Below are 16,860 nucleotides of genomic sequence, written 5' to 3'. Positions count from 1 at the left end.
CAGGCCGTGCTTCGCAGATGCTTGTGGTTCAGGGACGCTGAGCCACTGTGGGCCTGCGGCAGTGAGCATCCCAGGGGAGGGTGGCTCTGTCCGTCCTCACCGGGAGGGTGTGTGATGGTCACACTGGGTGCCACCATTCAGTGTGCGCCCTCAAGGTGTCCAGTGTGTCCAGCGCCGGAGTCCTGCCTGATGTTCTGTGTATGGTGACGGTGATGTCAGCCTTTGATTGTGACGGCAGAGCAGCAAGGAGAGCTGCTGACAACGCGGAGATGTATTCCGGCTCATGTTTCGGAGGGTCACACTCCAGGGTTGGGTGGCCCCGGGGTTTGGCATCTGGCGATGGCAGAGTCCCCAGGTGACACAGCTCTGTGAGCACGAGGGAGCGTGGGCAGATGGAGGGTCAATGGCATGCCGGGAAGCAGAGAGGCCGGGCCAGCCGGCTCTTAGGACAGCCCTCCAGGGAGACCTGCCTTCCAAAGGCGCCCACCGGGCCCCACCCTAATCACCATAATTGGGCTGTTTCCTTCCTCTCTCAACCGTTGACTTAGGACTGTGGGGCTTGGAGGCCTGCCTGGGTCCTGGAGTCGCACCCCCTTCACACCAAAGCAGACAGGAAACAGACACAGTCTCCTGCGAAACTGACTCTGGTGGCTTTCACTCAGTTCACTTCCTTGATGGATGAAATATTAGACAATATTTATTGGTTTTTAAAAAAATTTTATTTTATTTGAAAGGCTGAGTGACAGAGCAAGGCAAGGCAGAGCAAGAAAGAGATCTTCTGTCTGCTGGCTCACTCTCCGAAGGCTGCAAAGGCCAAGTCTGGGCCAGGCGGAAGCCAGTGCCTGGAACTCCATCCGGTCTTTGACATGCGTGGCAGGTGTCTAGGACGTAGGCCATCTCCCGCTGCTCTCCCAGGTGCATTAGCAGGGAGCTGGATTGGAAGCAGAGCAGCTAGGATGCCAACCAGCGCCCCAGTTTGGGATGCAGGCAGTGGCTCACCCCACTGAACAATCCTGGCAGTAAATACTTTATACATTTTAAAGTATCAAACATATTTGGAAAATTACTTGAAATGTACATAAATCAGAGTACTTCATAAATTGTGGAAATGTAGGGCCGACAGCAGCATTTCATACGAGCATCAGTTCGAGTCCCAGCTGCTCCACTTCCCATCCAGCTCCCTACTAACAGCCTAGGAAGGCAGCAGAAGATGCCCCAAGTTCCTGGGCCCCTGCGCCCACGTGGGAGGCTGGATGAAGCTCCTGGTTTTGGTTTTGGTTTGACCTAGCCCTGGCCATTGCAGCTGTTTGGGGATTGAGGGCTCTTGCCCTCTCTCTCTCTCTCTCTCTCTCTCTGTCTCTCTGTCTCTTTCTCTCTCTCTCACCCCATCACACCCCGTAGCTCCGAGTCTCAAATAAATAAATCTTTTTAAAAATTGTGCAAGGATGGACTTAAAAGATAAGTTTACTTTGGTGTAAAAAACGTTGAAATCTGTAGTATTTTCATGATGTGAATTACCTGTGGAATTTTTGATTTCCACCCACATGCATGGATTTCGCTCAGTTTTTTTCCCAAGACAAGCTGATATTTTAATTCCATTTTTCTAGGACCTTGGGTGCTCTGAGGCAGGGTCTTGCTGCTGCGTGCGGTGTCTCAGCAGGGCCGAGCGCTGCCCTGGTTCCTCTGAGCTTTCTCAGTGGTTGTCCGGGACCCTGGGCGCAGGGGCCTGTTGACTGGCAGGTCGCCTGTCCTATGATGTCATTTTTCTGTAAGTCCGGCCTAGTATAAATTTTGTTTTAACTGTCATAATTAAGATTTTGAGACTGCTAAGCTGTCTTTGAGGGGAAGCACCTACCTGTCCCTTCCTCCAGGGAAATAATTAATCATTAGCGTATATGGATTTCGAAGAATTTACTGTAAGATAAAAGACTGGTATTCTATTCTTGCATTTATTAGTATTTAATCAAACGGAAAGTGCACTTTTGGTGTGGAAATCTTGGCCACAGCTGCAGGATTAGCCTGAATTATTGTTTAAAGAGTAAGAGGTGTAGAATTATATGCTCAAGTTATCAAGCTGCAGATAGGTTTTGGGCCTAATGTGACCGACTTAGAACATAAAATTTCCTGCATGCAGAGTGGGGCCTCGGGTGAATCGTCTGGGAGTGGGGGTGTTTCCGTGGCTGCCTGGCCTTGTCCCTCTGCAGGCCCTGGCCCTGGCCCAAGCCTGGTGCCGTCAGTGCCCAGTGCCTTCACTGGCACTGGAGAGGAAGCACTCTTCCTCTCGGGGTGCTGAGTCAGCAGTCACCGTGCACTTTGTCCCGAGGGTCTTTCACGGCAGAAGTATCCGGAGACTTGGTCCTGATTCTGACCTGGGGACTTAATCCCGGGCTCTTGGCATGCCCAGGTCCCAGTGCTTAGCCTGCCCTGTACCTCCAGGAGAACTCCAGAATGCATCTGTGACCCAGTCTTTGTTGAGGGTGCAGCGTCGGAGATGATGGTGGGGTAGGCATCAGGTTTCTCAGGGTGGGTGGGTAGAGAGGGGCCCTTCCTCCATGGCCAAGGACCCCCACCACACACAGTCATTTAGACTTGGCTGTGCCTTTGGAGAGGGCACCAGACTTGCCCAGCGGTCAGTCTCGCAGGCTTTGCTGGCTCATGCCTGGGTCAGACCTCAGAGCTCAGCCCTGAGGTGCGACAGGAAACCCACAATCTGCAGGTGAACGGGGGTGGCAGGTGTGGGAGGGGATGACACCAGTGACGCTTCATCGTGCTCACGGAAACTTGCGTTCGTGTCATCTTCACGTGCCCCGAAATGTTTTTCTTGTGATTATTTTTCTACCATGTGAAAAGGTGGGAAGTGTCGTGGCCCGCTGACCACATAGGACGCCGTGGAGAGCTGGTCTTGCCCTGTGGCCTGCTGACCCACCACGGGGCCTGGGCAGCTCTGGGTGCTCCTGGAGGGCAGTGTGGGGCCAGGCATGGTCTCAGGGCCCCGAAGAGCTGTATCTCCACGTGCTTGCCCAGAGCTCAGGGCCGGCAGTCAGCACGGTGACTGCCACCCCCGGTGCCCCTTCTGCCTTATTTGAGGAGTGGGGAGGCTGCACTAGGTGGGACGCTAGGAGGGGACCTCAGTCTCACTCCCAGTCCCCGTGGGGGCCTCGTGCGAGTGGAGCCGAGTGATGCCCTGGACCTGTGCAGATCTCAGGTGGAGCCTCTGGGCCTCTCAGCGTCGCTGCCGCTGCGCTCTGCAGTGTGCAGGTACCCAGTGGTCGCTTCCTGATGGGGTAAAGGTGTCTGCTGATGTCGTGTAGAAACGGAAGCTGCACGGCCGTGTGTGCTGCCCTGAGAGGTCTTGATACAGACTGGACTGTGCTCCCCGCATACCCCTGCTGTGGCAGTGGACAAGAAGTCCTTGGTCATGCGGCCTGGGAAAAGTGGGGGGAACGCGAGGGAACATGGGGAATCCTCGGTCGGGGGTCCCAGTGGTAGCATACCCCACGTTTTACTCAGGTTTCTTAGCATTGAGCACTCTGCTGGCTTTGTGGGATGCACTTGGGGCTCTGACGACGGGAGAGGGGTCCACAGAGATCGGCAGGGGAGGGACTCGCTGCATTTGGGCCGCTGGGCCCCGCCCCCTTCTTCAGGCGGGAGGTGTCCCTGGTGCGCAGGCCATTCCTGCAGGCTGGCTGGCGTCCCCAGCAGGGCCTCTGGGGACCCGTGCTGAGGAATGTCAGTGCCACAGATGGCACTGTGCCTTGTGAGTGCCCATGAGGCTTTGAACCTAAGCCTGGAGACAGGCGTCCTCGTGGACCCCGGCACTGGCTAGTGGTCGTGAGTAGCCGGGTACAAAACGCATGCCTGCAGACACTGTCCACGCAGAGCAGGCGGCCGTAGCTGCTGGCCGGCTGACTGGCCCCCGTGCCAGCTCCTCCTGGGCGAGGTTGGTTTTGGTCTTGTGCTGCCTGGCAGGGGCGTGCGAGGCACGTGCCCCTCTCCAGGCCTGGCTGGGGGCGGCGCGGCCCCCGGCCCCCAGCCCCCGGCGCTGGCGGGTGTCTGCCGGTTGGGCCCGCTCTACCTAATTGGGAGAGCCGGCATCGGGCTCCAGCCTCCGCCCGCTCGCTGAGTTACTCATTCTCTCAGAAGTCAGCTAACTTTACCCAACTCGAGAGGCTATGAAGAATGAGGTTATTTTCTGCATGACATATTTAAGCCGAGGCTCCCTAAGACATAGCGGGTTAAGAACTGACATTTCCTTCTGAGCCCCAGCCTGCCACCCTCTCTTCTCCCCGTGACAGACTGTCACTGTGCCGCTCGGAAGCGAGTCGGCACCTGAAGCGCTGGAGGCTCTGAGGGATGTGCTGCTGGCAGGAGGGGGCCTCGCTCCCCCCGCCCCTGGCCGGAGCCCTGTGGGGGTGGGCCTGACCCCGGTGCCTGCTGTCCCTGCCCAGGCCCTCGGGGCTGTCACTGGTGCCGGCGCGCAGCGTTGCTGCGGGGGAGCTGAAGGAAAGGCGCGCGTTTCTTGCTGTCTTCCCTTACAGCAAATCGCAGCTTGTACACGAATTGATCCGGATCAAAGCTGCAGTTGGGCGTGTCAGGTGCGAATGGGGGTGACATGAGGGCTGGGTGCTAGGCCGTGGGTGTCAGCAGGGCCGGGAAGCCCCGAGGCTGGGCCGGCCAGGTTGCTCTGTGGTGTGGCCACCTCCTCCTTCCCAAGGTTCTGCCGCACAGGGGCGCCGTGTCCTCTGACCGCTTCCTCTTGTCGGAAGGACTTTGACTGGACTTTGGCTTCACCCAGACATCTTGGAGGTGGCTGACGTATCTCTTGGTGGCCGGGTGTCCATTGCAACCTGTTGGGCCAAGGACGGGGTGTGAGCAGGAAGGTGTCCTAGGGCCTCGTGTGTCCCTGGGAGCCTGCGAGTGCGGAGGAGGCAGAGCGGCCCGTGTCCTTCTGAAGCCAAAAGCGTGGCTCCTGCCACAGAGAATTCCAGAAGTCCCAGGGCCCGAGCCTCCGCCTCTGCCTTGGAATGGGCAGTGTGTGTAGATAATTGTCCTGCGGTGTCTGGGGACAGGCCCGGAGGAAAAGCTCTGCTCCGTCCGTTTCTGACCCCGGGTTGGTGGAATGCGTGATGGCAGAGCCCAGGGCGGGCCGGCTGCACGGTGTTCCGCCTGCGGCTGTGTCTCCGTGACGCCTGTGCGGTGCGCACTCCGGTGTGGTGTGGACACGCTGGCCGCTGGAACCCTCGGCCTCGTGGGCTGTCTTTGTGGGGTGTGTCTCTGGTCTGGTGGCTCAGAGAGCGGGAACGCTGTGCAGGAGACGTGGGGTTGGGGGGGCTCGCACAGGCCTTCCGGCGGGCCTTCTGCTGCCACGGACCCGTTCCTGGTAGATCCGGCGGCGTTTGGCTAAGGCACGGGGAAGGGTGGGAGCTGCCACAAGGGGACGTTTTCGAAGGCGGCTGATGTTCTGGGGTTGCTGGAGTGTCTGTCAGGACTGGGTCCACGTAAGCTTCCCGCGTGTGCTTCTGTCGCACGTGCTGCTCTGCACACAGGCACATGGGCAGCCGTCCTCTGCTGCCTGCTCACCAGCTCCGGCTGCTGGACACTCACAGAGGTGTCTGAGCATCGGGACGGGCGCAGCCGCCTTCCTGCATCCTCACGTGCAGCTCACGAACAGCCGAGAAAGGAAAACCGGGTTCTAAGTGTGTGCTTCACAAAATTCGTGGGAAACTGAATTAATAAGTTTGTTTTGTTGCCAAAAAGTTGAAATTCATGCAGTATTTTCACAAACCACATTTTCTGTAAATTTTTAAGGAAAGGTTTGTTTATTTGAAAGTCAGACGGAGAGAACTTCATCCACTGGTTCACTCCCAAGATGCCTACGGTAGCCGGGGGCTAGGCCAGGCCAGAGCCAGGGACCAGGAAGTCCATCTGGGTTTCAGATACCGGTGGCAGAAACCCCAGTACGTGGGCCGTCGTCCACTGCCTCCCAGGCACATCAGCAGCGAGCAGGATTGGAAGTGTGGAGTCGCTGGGATTTGAACTGGCGCTCTAATAGGGGATGTCAGCGACAGGGGCGGCTTAACCAGCTGTGCCGCAAGGCCTGGCCCTTTCTGTAGGCCTTACGAACTTCTCTTACATGTATGGATATCAAGATTTTTTGCACCAAAATAAACTGTAATTCCATTTTTCCTGAGCCTTTTGGAGATTTTTTTTTTTTTGATTTTTGATTTTTGACCATTCAAGTGCCAGTTTAGGAGTGGGTGTTTGGGACGCCTGCTGCCCTATCACAGTGAATGGGTCTGAGTCCCCCGCTGCTTCCACTTCCGGTTTCCTGCTAACGTGCACCCTGGAGGTAGTAGGTGGTGCTCAAGTAGTGGGGTTCCTGCCACCCACGTGGGAGACCTGGTTGGGGACCCAGCTGTTGCAGTATCTGGGGAGTGAACTAGCAGATGGGAGCCCTGCCTCCATGCAGTGTAAATATGCAAATAAACACAGTTCTTAAAAGTTCTTTTTAGGAGCTGGTGTTGTGGTACAGCCTGTTAAGATGCGCTGCAGTGTCAGCACCCATACGGGCGGTGGTTCGAGTCCCAGCTGCTCCACTTCCCATCCAGCTCCCTACTAATGCACCAGGGAAAACAGCGGAAGATGGGCCAGGTGCTTGGGCCCCTGCACCTACTCCTGGTTCTGGGCTTTGACCTGGCCGTTGTGGCCATTTGGAGAGTGAACCAGCGGATGGAAATCGCTCTCTCTCTCTGCCTCTCCCTCTCCCTCTCTTTCTATGACTCTGCCTTTCAGGTAAATAAAAAATCAGTCTTTTTAAAGAATTTGTTTCAGGTGCCTGTCTGTCTGGAACTAGTTGGTTTAAAGAGCAGGGAACAGGTTTCCTCTGCCCTCCCTCTCCTGACGCACGGGCCTTTGCCTGCTGTTTGGGAGGTGCTGCCTGCCGTGTGTTTGCAGACCTGAGACCCACGGGCCTGGGTGCTTCTGGAGCCCCCTGCTCTCACTGCCCCCCAGGGCGCCTGTCGTGGAGGAGCGTTCTTGGCCACCAGGGAGTCGTTGATCAGGCACGGAGACCAGGACGGTGCACCCGTGTTCCAGGTGTCCCGTGTGAGCCCGGCCATGTCTGGAAGGTGGCTTCAGCTGCCGCAGTCTGGTCTTGGAAGGCCTCGTGGTGTAACTCTGGTTCTGAATTTCTCCTCTGTGCCCGCTGGTGTCTGGCACCCAGGGCTTTAGCCACAGACAAGGGGAGTCTCATCCCCTGGCCACCTGGGCGTGAGGGTCAGGGCCCCTCAGGACCAGTGCTGGGCAGCACCTGCGACCGACCCCACCCGACATCACCCTGGGTAGCGGTGTGTTGCACCTGGCAGAGCCCAGTCCATCTGGTTACGCCGTTCTGGGTCCCTAGGACGGGCCAAACAGAGCCATTGCTCCGGTGGCCCAGCGCAGATCCACTGGGGCTCCCGGTGCTCACCCCACAGGCCGGGTCCTCCTCGCCTTCTGCCCAGCGTGTCCGTCCCCATGTTGCCCTTGGGGGTGGGCAGTCCCGGTCACTCCCTCCCCCTCCTCTGAAGCCGGCTCTGGGATCAGGTGAGAGGCGTGCAGTACCCCTGTCTTCCTAATGAACGCGGCCCCCACGCCCGATCTTCGGGTGGGCTGAGCCTGAGAGGGGGCCGGCAGGTGCCTCCCGGAGCTTCTCCCTGATCTTCTGTTCGGCAGGCAGACGGCAGGCCTGGTTTTCATTTCGTAACGACTTCGTGGAGGGCTTGTGAGGTGGACAGCTCTGCCACCCCCGGGTCTCCCCCTTCACACAGGCAGAGCCCGCGTGACGCAGCCTTGGGTGCCGGGTTTGGAAGCTGCTTATTAAGAAGCAGGGACCCCAGTCCTTGTAGCCTGTGTAGGGATTTTCCTTGCGTAGGACAGGGACAGTGGACATGGTTAGAAGTGAGCAGCACAGTGCTGCAAATGGCTCTGCAAGGACGGGTTCCAGACAGGGAAGCCACAAGCAAGGGAGAGGGAACACTGTCGGTCTCTGCGTCTCTTGCTTTTAATACGGGCGAACTGGCCTCTGGCGCCAGCGGCTTAATTCAGAACATTGTTACTTAAAGGCCATTCATGTTAAAAGGGAGATGAAACGAAACGCACTTCGTTTTTTCAGAGGTCTCCAAATAGCCATGAAAAATCAATTTTTTTCTGCCACCAATTAACGTCAGCCCCTCCTGCGGCTTTAGGTGGACGCCGTGGTGTTCACGCAGGGAGCCGGCCCGCCGGGCTCGGCGGCGCTGCCAGACTGGGCGGAGGGTTTGCGCTGCAAGGGAGCTGGGAAGCGGGAAGCCGGGGGAAGCAGTCTTTGATCCCGAGTTTCCCGCGTGGGACCTGGTGTGATGGCCCACAGAGCTGGAGTGAGCCGGGCCCGAGGTCCTGGTGCCGTAGAGGCGTGGCTGTGGCCTGATGTGCTCGCCGAGAATCGGCTGCCGGAGCCGCCGCAGGATGCTCCGGTCGGATTCTGCAGGCCCAGGTGTCGGGCTCGCCGTGGTGTCCTGTTCGACGGGTGGGCTCCTGGGGGCTGGCAGTGACCTGCTTGCTCCCCTTCTCTTGGGTTCCACTGAGGCCCCCACCCCGGGAGGGTCCCACAGGTTCCCTCGTGGAGGAGAGGGTCCTGCGGGCTCGTGTTGTGAGGCCAGCCCAGGTTTGCTCCCTGTGGAGAGCCGCTGCCTGAGGCTGCCCGTGGTCCTTCAGTGCCCTCCCCTGCCCTGTGCCACAGGCCGTCTGCCTCCCTCAGTGGGGCGTCCCCTCCGTGTCCTCCAGGCCCCCAACCCTGGTCCTGCCCCCTTCTTTACTGAGCCCCACAGGTGTGAGAACCTGGCGTCTCTGGGGAGAGACCACGGCCAGGTCCTTCCTGGGCTGGGCCCTGTCCCGCCCCGGCCAGCCTTCCCAGGCGCCTGGTCACGCCCAGCCACTTGCTACGCCCCCAGGTCAGGATGGCCCCACTGCACGCCCAGGTGGGAAGCCTCGCTTTTCTCACTGCCTGATTTCTGGCCTCTGGGGGTCCCTCCTGTGTCGGTGACACCTCTGCAGCAGTCTGCAGGCGCCCCCTCCTCCCTGCCAGCTGCTGGCTCCCGGGGGGCTTGTACCCCAGCTGCCGGCTCAGCCCCTGGCTTTAGACACTGCCAGCCACGCCATGTGGCCCAGAGCTCCTGTCTCGGGGAGGCGCTGTCCGTTACGTATTAGGATTCAGTATTAAACTCATTTTCCTTTTGCCAGGGAAGAGCTGTGTGCCAGGTGCTCTGGTGTCTCTGGGAAAAAACTCACGTGCAGGCCTCTGGAGCGACTCCGCTTGTGCTAGAATCCAGACAGAGCCGGGCAGGTGCCCTGTGGGGCGGGCAGTCGCAGCTCTGTGTCCTGGTCTGGTGAGGGAGGCGGGGCTTTCTTCTGATCCTGTTTAGACTGTCAGCAGCTTCCAGGGGTTGACTGTCACATCGCACAGGACCACACGGTCAGCTCGCCGGAAGTGGACAGAGTGCAGGGTCTGTTCCCATCCGGGAGTCACCCCCGTGCTGCGCCGGTGTCTGGGGTCTGGGTGTGGTTCGTACGGAGCTTTGTGGCCGACTCCTGGTCTTCTTGCCGCTCAGGGGCTCAGGGGACTGGGTTCCTGCTGCAGAGTGCCAGCAGGAGGCCGAGCCAGGTGCGCCAGGATACTCGTCTGGGGACCGTGCTGCAGGCCCCACTCACAAGTGGAGGCACCAGGTCCCTGGGCAGCAGCATGGTGGAGGTGCCTGTGGGTGCTCAGATGTCATGGGAATTCAGGGAGCTCATCCGGCAGCACAGGCCCGGCCCGCGGCCCTTCCCACTGCATTCAGGCCTGTGGCCTCCCCTGTTTGGCCGGACCTCTCTGACTGGAGGCCACTGGCCCTAGCCTGAGACCTTCGCAGGGCCCTTCCTCAGGGAGCAAGTGGGGCTGCGCTGTCCTCCAGGCCCCGCCCTCGCTCGCCCACTGCAACTCCTGCAACTCGTCAGTTACACCTCCTCCCCATCCCTGCTGTTCTGCTTGGGGTGAGAGGTGGCGGGACCCCTGCAGGGTGGGATGCCGGCCCCCAGCCTACGCTGGACATGGGCGCGCACACCCTGGCCTGGCCGTGTCCCGTGAGACCCGTGGGTCGGCCCTGTGGGTGGAGGCTGTGGAGCAGGGGGCTGGAAATCGTCCCCGATTTGCTAATGGAAGACGGAGGATTGGCAGGGGGGGACACGCAGTCAGCCAGGCCCAGTGGCTGCACGGTCCCCTGGGGTGCTCTGCCTAGTGAACATGCACACGCGTGTGTAAACCAGTTTCTCTCCTGCAGGACAGCATGCAGCTTTTATTTTTTTTATTTATTTTTTTGACAGGCAGAGTGGACAGTGAGAGAGAGAGACAGAGAGAAAGGTCTTCCTTTGCCGTTGGTTCACCCTCCAATGGCCGCCGCGGCCGGCGCGCTGCGGCCAGCGCACCGCGCTGATCCGATGGCAGGAGCCAGGAGCCAGGTGCTTTTCCTGGTCTCCCATGGGGTGCAGGGCCCAAGCACCTGGGCCATCCTCCACTGCACTCCCAGGCCAGAGCAGAGAGCTGGCCTGGAAGAGGGGCAACCGGGACAGAATCCGGCGCCCCAACCGGGACTAGAACCCGGTGTGCCGGCGCCGCTAGGCGGAGGATTAGCCTAGTGAGCCGCGGCGCCGGCCAGTATGCAGCTTTTAACACACGTGCAGGACAACTGCCCAGCCCGGGGAACGTGTCTGGGTTTCTGCCTTTGGGCCAGAGCCCGGTTCTCTGAGCAGAATCTTCGAGGACACTTGGGGAAGTGCAGTCCTGGCTGCTGACAGGGTGGACAAAGCACACAGCCGATGATGACTCGCTCTTCAGACCCCTAGTGACCCTGGACCACCCCACCCTGGCAGTGGTGGGGGTGCAGCTGGGGCAGTTGGCTCTGGCTCAGTGAGGAGAGGAGACTCCCTGTGCTGGGAGAGGAGGGGTGGCGGGCAGGGTCTTGATGCTGTGGATAGAATTTGGGGGCAAGGACAGGGCACCCCAGGGACAGACAGCCCGTGGAGGCCCTTGGTGGGGATGGCAAGCGTGGCGGGGGAGGGTGGCCCTTGCAGAGTCTGGGGCTTTAATGCTGGCGTACCCCCTGACCCCGTGATCACCTCCAGACCCTACCTTGGAAACAGTCGTGGCACAGATGTGATCCTGCGGGTCCCTGCCCTGTGGAGTCCTCACTGTGCTCACAGGAAGCTTGGTTTTTATCCTGGAGCCCGCCGACCTGGCCTCCCCTTGGCCGAGGAAAGAGGCGAGAGTCTGGGGAAGCGAGGTCGCCTGGGGGCGGTGAGGGTAGAGGCTGTGACAGCAGAGGTGGCCCTGGGGACAGGGGCGTGGTGTGGGCCGGAGCCCCTGGTGGTGGGGCAGGGGCAGGGGCAGGATGTTCCCAGAAGAGACACACAGCGGCCTGCGGGGAGGTGCGAGGACGGGGCGCGGCCCTGTGGGGGACAGGGGACGGGTGTGGGCGTAGGGCTCAGAGCAAAGGCCTGCGGGGCCCGAGCACGAGCCTCGGCCTCGGGGGCCCTCTCCTCCCCAGCCGGCAGCGTTGCCTGGGGCGGAAAAGCGGTGCCACCTGTGCCTAAACGAGTGGGCTCTGTGCCGCTGCAGCCTTGTCCCGACCACCTGAGCCTTGAGGGCTGGGGGCCGAGGCGTGAGAAGGCACAGGGGTCCGGGCCGTGAGGAGGGCCTTCCCAGGGCAGGTGAGAGTGAGCTGTGATGACCAGAGGTCAGGTGTGTCTAGGAGCTGAAGGCAAGGCTGGCCGAGCGCCGGGATGCGAGGGTGGAGAGGCGCTAGAGGAGTCCTAGGGGCGCCACGGGTTGGGGTGCGGTGGGGGTGGCTGGCTTTACTGCTGTTGTGGAGAAGGCAAAGCCGACACGTAAGAGCATTTTTGCAGGGGTGGGGGCAGCTTTGGACAAGTTCCTTTGAGTACTGCCACGGTCAGGAGGCAGAGACGGCGTAAGCAGAGCTCAGAGGGCGTGGGCCAGCATGGCCTCTGGTGTCTCTGTTTATCACTGGCTGCAGAGGTCACAGGTGGCATGGGGCAGCGCCAGTATATAGGGCAGTGAGGAGGCCTGGGCCACCTCTGGACCGGAGGGGAGAGAGGAGGTCCTGCTGCTCCCAGCGCTGTCCTGTTTTCGACTCTCGTCGAGCCTAGGCGACTGTAAGATGCCAGCTGGGCTAGCGCTGTGCCTGGCTTCTCACTGTGTGTTTCTTTCCAGTTCTTGCTCTCTTGACCAAAATGAACACTGATGAAAACACTAACACAGAGGCCGTGTCCACGGACTGACGTGTGTGCTTGTGCACGGTTTGGATGTATCAGGAGGCTTCCGAAGCCCGCAGGAGGTGGACGATAGGAAAAGACGCTGCTTGGGTTTCAGATTTTTCCACGCTTTACGTCTGTGAGCTGCTGGAAACCCCGGCGTGTGCTTTCCACGCTGCAGCTTTGATGCCAGCCTGGCGTAGCCCCTCCCAGCTGCCTGCCGACACCGTGCCGTCGTCGACTTAAGGAATTGAATCTTGCTCCATCTCCCGCTCATTTCCTACTTGCTTTGTCTTTAAGTGCACTTTATTGAAAATGAGTCTGTCTTGTGTTTTCATTGTCTGGTAATTGCGTTAGGAAAGTGAGGCGAGCCGCCTCTTAGCACTGTTTAAAATGAACCCTTCCCGCTGTAGCTCCCTCCACCTGTGCACTGGCTACAGACGGATGAGGACAGGCGTGCAGTGGGGAAGGAAATGAAGGAGAGGGCGGCGTTGGTTGGCTGCTCCAGGTAATTGTGGTAATTTTTTGTCTTCAAAGTGACTCTGTTGCGAAGATGACACATGATGTGATTTAAATTCCATCCAGGAGCGGAGCGAGGCGTAGTGCCTTAAGTACCCGGTGCCTCTCGGCACTCTTCCACGTGCCTTCGTCCCTGACTCCAGCTCTTGTTTCTCTCCAGGAACTTGGCAGCATGGACGAGACTTGTGACCTGAAGTACAAGACGCTGGCCAGCCCTCTGGGGGCAATAGAGCTGTCCGGGTGCGAGCGAGGTCTGCACAGCATAAGGCTCCCAGGCAAGAAGACCCCAGAAGCTGAGTAAGTGTGGCCCTGGGCCGTGTCCAGGCCGTTGTGGGGGAAGCAGCGGGGGTGAGCGTGGTGAGCTGATGACCCCGGACCCGAGCAGCCGCCTGCTGCAGGCCTCTCGCCGTCCCTTGGCTCTGCACTGGTGCCTGTCGGCCAGGACGCTTCACCTCGGTTCACCGCGGGACGTAACCGTCGGTGGTGGTCAGCTCCGAGGTACTTGGTGAGTGTGTGTGTTCACAGAGCAGCCGACCGATTGTGGGGTTGAGTGTTTGAGCCCCTGGAAATGGGGGGTGCGTGGCTTATCTTGCATTTCTGATCAGGACCAGTCTTCCCTGTGTACGGGGGTCTATTGGCGGGGGGGGCTTTGCGTGAGTTTTACGCTCTGGCATCAGGTGCTCGGCTCACCCCCCAGAGAAGCATGCAGAGGGGGGCACCCGCGTCCCGTGGGCGTGGCGTGACGAGCTGTGCGGTCTCTGGCAGGACACAGGTCGCCCCCTGCGTGATCCCCACTCTGGAAGTGTGAACAACGCAGAGCGCCCCACCGTTAGCTCCGAGTCGTGAGCTGTGACCTCCCTGTTTGTTGATTGTGTTTGCCCCAGAGTGCAGTTCCTGTTACTGCCGCCAGAAGGAAAAAAGCGCCCACTCCCATGCTCGGCGTCAGTCTTAACTGGCTCATGAACACAGTATCAAGAATGGTAGATAAAATACATAGGAAACGAAAACTGATCTAATGGCCCCTGTCAGAGACGGCCGCGTGGCACCCGCGCGCAGTGATAGACACAGCATGCGCGGGGCTGCGTGCTACAACCGATACCACCCTTCCTAGGGCCAAAAGTAAGCCTTTGAGCCTTGAGTGTGTCGTCTGCATTGCCGGGGGCACCTCTGGCTGCAGTGTCGGGAAGATCGCTGGCACCGAGTCCTTTGTCGGGAGAAATGCTGTTTAATCTTCAAGCGTATCTACTTGCACGAGAAGTCGCAGGGATTGTGTTGGCTCTGTGTGTGTGTGTGTGTGTGTGTGTGTTGGGGTGGGAAGCAAGGAGGGCTCCTTGAAGAGAATTTGGGGAAGAAAGTGAAACAGGCTTGTAGGAAACACTTGGTTGTAGGTCAGTGTCCTTTCTGGATTGTGTGACCGGGATGAAGATGAAGGGTTGGAGCTGAGAGAAGGTTCATCAGTTGAACTGGGATCAGGTTCACCTGTGAAAAAACCTCCAAATATGGAACTAAAGGTGAGGCGGCTGCTTCTCCAGGAGGCGCTCACAGGTGGACGGTGAGGCCAGGCGGCGGCTGGGCCTCGGAGCCTGGGCTCCTGGCAGCTTCCCTCTGCGTTTTTGCGCAATGGCCCTGGCCGTGGGCCGCCAGCCGCTGCCAGTGCAGCAGGGGAGAGGGAGGGGGAGGCCTCCTCTCCTGGGCGTCAGCGCCTGATCTTCTCCTTGCCTAACGTTACCTGGCCACACCTGGCTGCAGGTGCTGTAGGGAACACGGACTTGGGGGGGGGGGGGCAGCGGGTGTGCTCGTGTATGTGTATTTGTGGTTAACTTGGGGGAGGGGAGCACCTAAAAACTGAGAATTAAAAATTGAGCGCTCAGTATTAGATTTACAACATTTCACTTTTTTAAAACTGAGCTAAGAGTTCTATCATAAAATGTTTTAAGTGCATAAGTCGATGAATTTTGACACGAGCATTCAACCATACTACCACCACCCAAACCAAAACCTGGAACACTCGAAGGTTCCCTTGTGCCCTCCTTGGTCGGCCCTCTTTGGGCTTCTGTTTCCACTCTGTCGACTGAATGCCCGAGTGTGGGTTGCTGGGCTGGACGGCAGGTGTATGCTTCATTTTAGGAGAAGATTCCGGAACTTTCCCCACAGCTGTGCCGCTCTGAACTTCCACCTGCCGCGTGGGGAGGGTTTCGGTTGCTTCACCCCTTCCCAGTGTCTGTCAGCTGGCAAGGCCAGCGGTTCTGGCAGTGTGGTGTCTGCTGGTAAGGCCAGCGGTTCTGGCGTCTGGCCGGTCTTTGCCAGCACTGAGCTGGTCACCTGTGGTGAGACCTGACTGACAGCGTGGGCGTCTTCTTCAGTGGGTTCTGGACACAGGTGCTGTGTCGGCTGCATGCATGCTGGGTATTTTCTCTGCTGGTGGCATTGAGTTTTTCTAGTAGTGACTTTTGATGAGAATTTTGTCATTTTTTGGGAAGTGTGGATTTTCTCCCTGTGTCACAACTTCTTCCTGTCCTAAGAAATACTTGCCCACTGTAATTTCACAGGTGTGTCCTCTATTTGAAAGCTTTGAATTTGTTGTTCAGGGATGAGGCCGATTTTGGATGCCGTCTTTGAAGTACAGAGTTCATTTTTCCCATACAGTTAGTTGTTTCAGCGTTGTTTGTTGAAAAGTACTTTCCTTATAGAATCACTTTGACTTTGTCAGAATTCAGGTGACAGTACGTGCGGGTCTCGTTTCTAGATCCCGGGGTGATCTTTGTCTGTTTTGTGCCAGTCTCATGCTGATTTGGTTTTGTAATTTTGTGATAAGTCTAGATATGGTGTAACTTGTTCTCTAACTTCTCAATTTTTAAAAAGATTTTGCTTCCTAGGTCTTAGTTTGATAGTACTTTTAAGGTGTCCATTTCTACAAAAATTCTTGTTGGGGTTTTGATGGGGAGTTCACTGATCAATTTTGAAAGGGTTGGCGTCTTAACATGGACTTTTTTTTTCTATTCATGACTGTGACTTATCTCCACATTGATTTCATTTTTTAAATTCTCTTTAATAGTATTTTGCAGTTTCCAGCAGAGAGACCTTGCAAAATTGATTTGTAAATAGTACTTTGTTCTCAATGCCATTCTAAATCAGCTTCAAACCTTTAACACTTTTAGATTATTGCTGCTGGTTCATAAACAATTCTTTTGGTGGTTTGTTTTTTTTTTTTTGGGTATGTTGATTTTTGTTCTCAATCTTGGCTGAATTTGTGTATTTGTAAGAGATTGTTTTGTGATTCCTTAGGATTTTCTGCATAAAAAGTGCACAGTGTCTTTGAGTAAAGATGTTATTTCTGTGCACTGATTGCCGTGTGTGTGTGTGCGTGTGTGTCTGTGTCTCCTTCATTACTGTTTTGTTTTTCTCAGAGTGAGAATGCCTGGTCATCTGTTGAACTTTGTAAAATGCGTTTTCTGCATGTATTGACATACTCATCATTTTTCTCCTGTTCTTTAAGTGGGGTAGAATAAATAAATTTAGAATTCTAAGCCAGTCTTGAAATGCTGGGCTGCATTGCTTAATTCATGACGTGTGTGTGTGTGTGTGTGTGTGTGTGTGTGTGCGTGTGCGTTTACTCTCGCTGCTTTAAATCTGCTGTGACTGTTCAGGGTTTGTGTTGGGCTGGTGAGCAGTGTCCGTCTGCGTCCTTTCCTGTCTTTGCCGAATTTGGGGTAGCATTTGGGAGTGCTCCCTCTCCCACTTTCTGAACAAATAACGTAGAGGACTGGTGATGCTTCTCTGGAGTTCTTAAACGTCACCTTTGCTGTCTCTGGGCCCGGCACTGGTGAGCGGCCTCTGCCTGGAAGTCCCTTTGCTTCCTCTCCCAGCCGTGAGTTTTCCTCCCCTACCCAGATTTTAAAGATTTGTTAATTTAATGGAAAGCGAAGAAGAGGTCTCCTCTTTACCGGTTGGCTCCCCAGATGGCTGCAACAGCCAGGGCTTGACTCTGTGGGAACCAGGAGCTCCATCTGGGTCTCCCAC

The 16,860-nt window shown here is 57.5% G+C and overlaps 1 protein-coding gene across 3 annotated transcripts in view; it reads left to right on the top strand.

The window, feature by feature from the left end:
* MGMT (O-6-methylguanine-DNA methyltransferase) overlaps positions 1 to 16,860 on the top strand; it is a 275,632-nt gene that overhangs the window by 52,288 nt on the left and 206,484 nt on the right. Inside the window, exons 2-3 of one of the 3 annotated variants that reach the window (XM_089313808.1) lie at positions 12,735 to 12,829; positions 13,001 to 13,137. In XM_089313808.1, the coding sequence (XP_089169934.1) occupies positions 13,013 to 13,137 (125 nt within the window). In that variant the 5' untranslated portion in view covers positions 12,735 to 12,829; positions 13,001 to 13,012. Of the gene's footprint in view, positions 1 to 12,734; positions 12,830 to 13,000; positions 13,346 to 16,860 lie in introns of all 3 variants that reach the window. The other 2 variants (XM_008249830.5, XM_051836651.3) reach the window with 2 other exon arrangements.

Source organism: Oryctolagus cuniculus, chromosome 15, assembly GCF_051225735.1.
Source record: "Oryctolagus cuniculus isolate XC-2025 breed Fujian yellow rabbit chromosome 15, ASM5122573v1, whole genome shotgun sequence".
Lineage (NCBI taxonomy): Eukaryota > Metazoa > Chordata > Mammalia > Lagomorpha > Leporidae > Oryctolagus > Oryctolagus cuniculus.
The sequence above is the reverse complement of the archived record's forward strand: the minus strand, read 5'-3'. Positions and strand labels throughout refer to the sequence as shown.